The sequence below is a fragment of the Macrobrachium nipponense genome, chromosome 49, assembly GCF_015104395.2.
Source record: "Macrobrachium nipponense isolate FS-2020 chromosome 49, ASM1510439v2, whole genome shotgun sequence".
In the NCBI taxonomy this organism is placed as follows: Eukaryota; Metazoa; Arthropoda; class Malacostraca; order Decapoda; family Palaemonidae; genus Macrobrachium; species Macrobrachium nipponense.
The window spans coordinates 4,197,329-4,206,923 of record NC_087224.1 but is presented as its reverse complement, the minus strand read 5'-3'; the positions used below and the strand labels follow the sequence as shown (position 1 = coordinate 4,206,923).

The 9,595-nt window shown below is 34.1% G+C and overlaps 1 protein-coding gene across 1 annotated transcript in view; it reads right to left on the bottom strand.

The window, feature by feature from the left end:
• The window catches only part of LOC135205271 (uncharacterized), a 9,330-nt gene extending 1,241 nt beyond the window's left edge, over positions 1 to 8,089 (bottom strand). The window contains exons 1-4 of the mRNA XM_064235638.1: positions 5,562 to 8,089; positions 5,039 to 5,140; positions 1,618 to 1,734; positions 148 to 264 (exon numbers count right to left, since the gene is read on the bottom strand). Of these exons, the coding sequence (XP_064091708.1) occupies positions 148 to 264; positions 1,618 to 1,734; positions 5,039 to 5,140; positions 5,562 to 6,161 (936 nt within the window). The 5' untranslated portion in view covers positions 6,162 to 8,089. The remainder of the gene's footprint in view (positions 1 to 147; positions 265 to 1,617; positions 1,735 to 5,038; positions 5,141 to 5,561) is intronic.
• Positions 8,090 to 9,595: the final 1,506 nt, after the last annotated feature.

The following is a 9,595-nucleotide window of genomic DNA, read 5'->3' as shown; positions in this document are numbered from 1 at the left end:
AAGTAGAAATAGTATTATTATCATTATTATCATAATTTCTATTATTATTTTCATGTATCCCAAATCAGTTCAATTAATGGCTATGCCCACTTCATATCAGCCTCCACCGCTTACCTGGGTATAATGCCCACACCCTCCATTGCTTACCTGGGTATAATGCCCAATGACCCTTCCACTGGGCACGGAACTCGTGAACGAGTCTACCACATAGCTCGGCATATCGACTACTTCTGCATACCAAGCGTCTATGGCATTCTTCCATGCCTGAAGAAGTAGAAGAACTAGTTAGAAGAAAAAAGACAGCAAACCGTGATTCGAGCTCCAGCTTACTCGGGACAAGTGCAAGACGTCCCCCTGACGCATTAGGTCTAAACATTGTATTCCTAACTTTTAATCATGGTTGGTGATTTTTTTCGTTTATAAAAAAAATAAGTGATTTGATTTTTTTTATTTATTTGTTCTTTTTATTTGTTTGATTTTTTTTCAATACTAAAATAAAAATAAATTTTTAAAAATCAGCGACTTGATTTTTTTATTTATTTGTTTTTTCTTATTTGTTAGATTTCTTTTCAATCCCAAAATAAAAAAAATTAAAATTCAGTTATTTGATTTTTTAAAATTTATTTATTTGTTTTTTTTTCTCATTTGTTAGATGTTTTTTCAGTCCTTTTTTCCTCAAATTGTATTTTAAGGTTTCCAGTTTTGGCCTAAAGTATGTAATTGCAAATTTTTTTTTAATACCAAAATAAATGGATGCAGCACAGTTAATGCTTACGTTTTCTTATTAACTTCCAAACCATGTTTTTCACTTTGTTTGCTTTCAAATTAAAATAATGAAAATTTTTTTTTAAATTCATGTTTTTTTTAATGAAAAAATCAAAGATTTAATCAATTGATTAAATATGTTTGATTTATCATTGCCAACCCTGTTTTTAACGTAAATTAAAACGCCCTAAAATCTACGGCCTGATAAAAATCAAAACAAATCAACTTTTACTAAAAAGAGTTCGTTTTTCAAAACCATATTTCCTTGGAAAACCAACAAAACCAACCGCTTTGTCAAACCTAGAACCACCGGAGATGATAAAAAGATGTTGAAAAAAACCTTAAACCAACTAATTTTTTTAAAAATTCTTTAAATCTTTTTGAAAAAATTCTAAAAAATTTTTTTTTTTTTTTTTTGATTTTTTTTCTTAAATAATAATTTTTTTTTTAATTCTTAAAAATGTTTTTGAAACAAATAAATTTTTTTTTTCAAAAATTCTTAAAATTTCTTTTGAAAAAAATTAAAAATTAAAAAGAAATCTTTTAAAAAACTAAACCAAATATATTACATTCACAGTTTTTCAAAACTAGATTTCATTGACAAAAACCACAAAACCAACCAATTCATCAAACCTAACCCCACAAGAGACGAAAAAAACTTGAAAAGCATTCTTAGAATTTTTGTAAAAATCTTCTTTAAAAAATTTGAAAAAATAAAAACAAAATAAAAACAATTTTTGAGAAAATTTCTTAAAAAAATTGAAAAAAAATTGATAAAATAAAAAAAATCTCAGAAATTTTTTTGAACAAATCTAAAAAAACATTCTAAAAACACAACAGAATATCACTCACAGTATTGGCGTCGAACCCCCAATAATAATAGATATTTTGTCCAACACTATAACTCCTGGAGCAGATCCTCCTGTTGGCGTAGGAATCATGCCCGTTGGGGCACTGGGCAGCCCAAGCCTGGAGGTGGGGTAGAAAAGAGATATAACGGTAGAAGAGAGCCTTTGTTTCCTATCTCTCTCTCTACAATGAGAGAGAGAGAGAGAGAGAGAGAGAGAGAGAGAGAGAGAGAGAGAGAGAGAGCATCATACCATTAATAAAAAATCATTATCACAAAACTAAAAGTATTATGTTAGAATATATGAACCATGTGACAGGCGCATCTGTAAGTATTACATACCCCAGATAAAACACATTATTTAATCTCTCTCTCTCCACACAGGTGTTTGGGAAATGGACACAGGTGTTGTCCTGATATCAAAAGGTGCGCGCTCCGTTAAATATCATACCAACCATTTTTCAGATAGTATATCATTCTGATATGAAGATCATATATAATTACTTCACGTTCGTGAAAGATACGACTTCTCATCTCTCTCGTCTTCTCTCTCTCTCTTATCTCATCTATAGTATATATTATTATATATATTATATATATATATAATATATATATATTATATATATATATCTCATCAGGGGAACCATAGGGAAAGGCCTCGTATTCAGGTACATTTATTTCGCCGACGTTTCACGACTCAGTCGCATTCTCAAGGCTATAATTAAAGATAAACACACGAACATTAAAACTACGCACTGCATAATTCATAAAAATTACGAAATATTTAAAAATTCAATGAACATCAACATCAGAATGTAGAACATTTAAAAAATTATGAATCTCTTAAAACAGAAAAACATACTGAGCGGTAAAATTATGTACAGTACAGATACATTAAAATTATTTAAAAATTACAGAAAAAGTAAACAAAAATTACGATATGTGTGTACAAAAATTAAAAAATAAATAAACTAAATAACGTAAAACAGTAAGGCTATTTCTATACCTTATCCTCGCCAAAGGACAGGGTCAGTGACATGAGAGAATTTTTAGAAAATATAAACAAGCACTCTAGGCGATGAACAACTGAACAGACGAGGATTGCGCATTTAAGGACGGAACTATCTTTTTATCATAATGGATTCCAAAGTTGTTAGGTCGTTTTCGTTTTGCGTTTGGCCTATAATAGTAAAATCCTTATCATTAATATATGTTTTACATGATTTAGAGTGGTTTCTGATATTCGACTGTTCGGGGTTTGTTAATCTGCTGCCCGGTATAAAACTTAAGCCCCTGTGAGAATCTATTCTCACTTATAGTATCACATCTCGGGCACGTATATTTATATACAACATTAGATTTTAGAAGAGGACTAAGGCGGTCTTTCGTTTTAAACAGGGATCCGATAGTTAATGGATTTTTTGGGACGATTTTTAGGTTCAGTGCCGGGAATTCCTTTTGAATAATTGCCAGGAACTTTTTTCTGAAGAGGTTGTCATGAAGAAAAGGGAAACTAGCAAACATTTTTAATTTTGGGACTGTCAAAACCGTTGACACCTCTATGAATCGGGCATCAAACATTTCTTAAGCATTTTAAACAAAAATTTGTCTGGGAAGCAGTTATTTTTAAGATATTGGGAAAGAAAGTTAATTTCTTCATTAAAAGTAAACCAATTTCATTATAAAGTGCACTTTTTGTGATAAAACTATTAAAAAACCAAGTATAGAAATGTTTAGTTGGTTTTTCATAGGGGTTCCAACTATTCGCGGATTCTAACTATTTGTGGGGGGGCGGGGCCGGTCTGGTACACATCTGCGAATATGGGGGACCACTGTATATATATATATATATATATATATATATATATATAATATAGATATATATATATATATATATATATATATATATATATATATATACATATATATATATATATATATATATATATATATATATATATATATATATATATATATGTATATATATATATATATATATATATATATATATATATATATATATATATATATATATATATATATATATATATTAACAGCGAGGGCATCGCCGACCCCCCCACTGCTGTTTTCATATTTGGTATGTGTTTAACCATAGCGTAAGGCGAACTGGTTACACTCAGTCTCTCCCCCTCTCTCTCTCTCTCAAGGCAGTCACTGGCATAGCCTTCTCTCTCTCTCTCTCTCCATTCCATCAGGTCATTAAACTAGAGTCGGAGCTACAAAAATATATACGTTTATTCAAAGTAAAGTACTAGTTGAATAATTCAGATTCTTACAGGATCATTAATGGAATGATAATAGTTCAAGTCTCACAGACAACCCCCCGGTATTTAAATGTCTTAATCAGTAATTAGTCACACCAATTATCTCTTCTCCAAAATACAGTCCCCTCACTAGGACACTCGGCCCCCTCACTAGAACCGCCTGTTTAAAAGACAGGAGAACACACTAGTGAGCACACACAATTATAAAGACAATGTCAGAAGATTAAATGAAATAGAACATCTTTACAAAATGTCAAACAGACAACAAGCCATCCCTTTGGCTAAAGCATAATAGCACTTAGCCATTACAGCTCGGAAAATCACTTAAACAAAAATACATTATAGAGCCATCCAGGCTGTTTCTCTCCAAGGCAGCCGTCTCCCTAGTTCTTGGCTAAACATGCCCTTATGAACGGAAGAGGCGCACACGTACAGATGAATTCACACTCTTCGTCAACCCCCCAATTAACTGGTCACAGCCAGTTTTCAAAGGCACCTTGAACAAGCCCTCACGAACTCACATACCCACAGAACGAACATTGACCTGCTTAAGTAAGCATCTTAGTGTCACACCATCCCAGAAAAGATTTATCAGCTATCTCTAGGTTGTCGCTCGGACTCTGTCTCCATGGGAAGTTAAAAATGATCAGTCTGCACATTCCAAAAAAGTCACAGCACATCACATCACAATGGTATATTAAACATATAATTAATTATAGCCCTCTTTTATGTAACATATATATGAAGATAAAAGGCCCATGAAACACTATTTTAACTTGTTTGAAATATATGGTTGCAATGTTAAAATAGTGTTTTATGGGCCTTTTATCTTCAAGTTATACTGTTGTATTACACGTTGAAAAAGTACATTCCAATATTATATATATATATATATATATATATATATATATTATATATATATATATAATATATATATATATATTTATAGTATATATAATATGTATAATATTATATAATATATTATTATATAATAATTATAATATACATTACAAAATTATATCTAATATATTTCTGAACAGAATAAGGCCATCCAACACATATGGTTCAAGGAACGACATATGTCAAGCAAACAGGTGTTTTCCAACTTCTTCAACCTGTCTCAGACACCTGCAAAACTCACCTGTGCCACCTTGGCCAGTTCGTCGTTCCACACCAGTTCCCTGATGTTGGCCCCAGCTGGCTGGGGGCCAGGGTCCCCCCTCGTTTCAAGACCTTTGGCGATCTGGGGGAGAAAGGTTCAAGTCTTGAAGGTGTTCTGTTATTTTCTTGTAAGATGCAAAGTGTCGGGTTTATCCATCCAGTCCTGATATTCATTGCAGTTTTGTCACGGGCAGCTATGAGAACTCTCAATATAGTTTGTAAGGTGTTTTGACTGATACAGGTCACAATTTCCCAAATTCCCAGCAATTCTAATTTAGTTTTGGTAGTAGAACCCTCATTTGGACAATGAAACCCCTTTGCTAGAACATAACTGTGCTCAGATGCTATCTACAAAATCCTAGCATTGTGACTGTCACCTCAGTAGAATTCACTCTCTAGTCACAAGCCCTCATTTGGACGATGAAAACCCAATAATAATAATAATTCCTCCATCAAAATCAATAGTTATTCATACCCTTTTAGGCAACAAGAACATTGCTTACCGTCACACGGTGGTTATTGTGCGTCGCGAGGATGATGGCCTTGTCAGCATCAGTGACCCCACTCAGGTGGGCGGTACAGGTCGCTTTCGGGGGTAACAGCATGGTGTGGGTACTTCCAAACTGCGAAAAGTCACAGGCAGGAGCTGTTGTTGTGGGTGCTTTTGTAGTAGTGGGTTCCACTGTTGTGGTTGTAGTAGTGGGTTCCACTATTGTGGTTGTAGTAGTGGGTTTCACTGTTGTGGGTGGTTTAGTAGTAGTGGGTTCCACTACTGTGGTTGTAGTAGTGGGTTCCACTGTTGTGGGTGGTTTAGTAGTAGTGGGTTCCACTACTGTGGTTGTAGTAGTGGGTTCCACTGTTGTGGTTGTAGTAGTGGGTTCCACTGTTGTGGTTGTAGTAGTGGGTTTCACTATCGTAGTTGCAGTAGTGAGTTCCACTATTGTGGTTGTAGTAGTGGGTTCCATTGTTGTGGGTGGTTGAGTAGTAGTGGGTTCCACTGTTGTGGGTGGTTGAGTAGTAGTAGGTTCCATTGTTGTTGGAGGGCTTGTAGGAGCCAGAGTCGTTGTTGGGGATACCGGTGGCAGCTCCGTTAAAGACACCATTGTTGGAGGATCTGATGTCACAGCGACAGTGGTTGGTGTGGAGTGGGGTGTTGTATCTGGACCTGAAACAGAAGTCTCGACATTCAAAATTATGTCTTCTGGAAATGATTAGAACCAAATGGAACTGGACCAAGTTGAAGGAATTGGACAGAAAAGTAAGAAGATACCCACAGTTGGAGTGGAATAGAAGATTAGAGCACAATATACCATTTAGGCCACAGGCCAAGCGCTGTGGCCTATGAAACGGACAGTAAAGAGCTTTGGAAGGTGTAACTGGAGGAAGAACTCGCAGCTGCACTGTGAAGCAATTGTTGCAGAAGGTGGAAAGTAAGATGGAAGAAAGAATGTGAAATGTTGCAATGTTGGATATCACTGGCTCTCTTAATTCATCAAAGTTTACAGATGAGTGTTAAGTGTGGAGAAGTCAGGTCTCTATTCAATGATGATCAAGTGTCGAGTGTGAATGTTTTTAATTTAAATGTTAATACTGTAACAGCTTCAGTTTCACGAGCATGTTCAGCTCACATTGAAATAAGAGCAATTAACATTCAAATAGAATAATTTTTTGGTTGCTTAAAAGTAGGAATCAGTCACTGACATTTTACATTTGAGAAATGGATACAGACAAGCATAAATTTTAACAAGAGAAATTCCTTAATAATTCATATACCGAGCGCAGCGCCGCGAGTCTAAGAGATGCGTAGTGGTGTTGCAAAATAATTTTAGATTTTTCACTCCAAATTAATGAGTTGAGTTGACTATAGAATTTAGGCCAAAGGCCAACCACTGGGACTTATGAAATTATTCAACGCTGAAATGGAAATTGACAGTAAAAGGTTTGAAAGGTGTAACAGGAGGAAAACCTCGCAGTTGCACTATGGATCGAGTGTCAGGAGAGGGTGGAAAGTAAGATGAAGAGAGAGAATATGAAAGGAGGTACAGTAAAAGGAACGAAAGTGGTTGCAGCTAGGGGACGAAGGCAAGCTGCAAAGAACCTTAAGTAATGACTACAGTGCACCGCATGAGGTCCACTGACGGCACTACACCCCTATGGGGCACTCCAAATTAATGTACGGTTACCATATGCACCCAGAAAACTGCTAACTGAGTTACTTACTTACTAGTGGTTTCATTTTTTGAGTTAAGGCAAAGGCCAAGCATAGTTGCCATATGCTCACAGATATTGGACAAATGGTTTTATGACATCCATGATTTTTGTAGCTTATAGATTAAAGGTTTAATTTATTAATCCTACCTTGCATACTTCTTCAATACGGTACTTCTAACAGAGACTTATAACTTATCCAACAATTCTAATATTGTACTTAATATTCAGCTTCAATTGTAATGTGCATGGCACTACTTACACCAGAGGAATGTATACAGGAAATTCAGTGTCATCAAGATGGTCTTAATGTTGCTTTCTCATCACCGCAAGCAAAAAAAAACGCAATAAATGAAAGCAAAATAACATGAAATGGGAAATGTAGCATGCTCTGATACTTAGCGGGACTTTGGCTAGGGGACCAAAGTACATTTTTTGACAGGGTACTGGTGATGTGTATGTGACAAGTGGATGACAGGGATAGAACAGCCTTCTGTTTTCATCTCATTTCTGAAGGGTCGTTGATGAGATCTCGTTGGATATCCTTTGCCCCGTTTCACGATTCTGACGCAAAACTGTCACAGATGTCCTCCTCGATTGCCAACATCTGCGACTTCTGTCTTGCCTCCATGTTGTGGCTATGAGGCGCAGGATTTGATTCCAAGATGTCATGAGTTGCCAAGAGTCAAAGTTGCCATTCATTGCCAGACATCAAAGTTGCCATAAGCTGCTAGGAGTCAAAAGTGCCATCCATCGCCAGAAATCATGTCATACAATGCTAGAAAAGGGATTCGTGCGCTGTGCTTTTGTTGCAGGTTGTACAATTTCTGAAAGAAATTGAATCATCTGATAAGAAACGAGGAAAAAAATACTATATATATATATATATATATATATATATATATATATATATATATATATATATATATATATATATAAATATATATATATATATATGTATATATATATATAATATCTATATATATATATATATATATATATATATATATATATATATATATATATATATATATATATATATATATATATATATATATATATATATATATATATTATATATATATATATATATATATATATATATATATATATATATATATATATATATATATATATATATGTATATATATATATATATACATATATATATATATATATATATATATATATATAATATATATTATATATATATATATATATATATATATATATATATATATATATATATATATATATATCTAAATAGACAAACAAGACAGCTGGACAGGTAAACACATGTACACAACTGACCAAAATGTACATAGATGTTTTGTGACATCTGTGGTCAAAACAAAAATTACTATTTTGTACGATTTTGTGAGAGAATACATGAATACATATAAAAATACAGACTCCCGATGTGTCTCCTTAATTACAAACATGGTACAGTCCATCTACTACTGACGTGTGTTGTGTAACAAATATTTTCCATTAAGGGTACATATCTTATAAATGTTACATTACAATGCGTTACATTTATGTTCTACGTTACGTATCAGAGAGGGTTATGGTAATATATTATTTTGATGAATTTCTGGGTAATATGGCAGAACTTCTTCGAACTGTATTATATCAAGTTTGACATATATTTATTATTATTATTGTTCTTATTTATTATTATTATTATTATTATTATTATTATTATTATTATTATTATTTTTTTTGTTTTTTGTTTTTTGCTCTATCACAGTCCTCCAATTCGACTTGGTGGCATTTATAGTGTGGGGTTCCGGGTTGCATCCTGCCTCCTTAGGATTCCATCACTTTTCTTACTATGTGTGCCGTTTCTAGGATCACACTCTTCTGCATGAGTCCTGGAGCTACTTCAGCCTCTAGTTTTTCTAGATTCCTTTTCAGGGATCTTGGGATCGTGCCTAGTGCTCCTATGATTATGGGTACGATTTCCACTGGCATATCCCATATCCTTCTTATTTCTATTTTCAGATCTTGATACTTATCCATTTTTTCCCTCTCTTTCTCTTCAACTCTGGTGTCCCATGGTATTGCGACATCAATGAGTGATACTTTCTTCTTGACTTTGTCAATCAACGTCACGTCTGGTCTGTTTGCACGTATCACCCTATCCGTTCTGATACCATAGTCCCAGGGGATCTTTGCCTGATCGTTTTCTATCACTCCCTCAGGTTGGTGCTCGTACCACTTATTACTGCAAGGTAGCTGATGTTTCTTGCACAGGCTCCAGTGGAGGGCTTTTGCCACTGAATCATGCCTCTTTTTGTACTGGTTCTGTGCAAGTGCCGGGCATTCG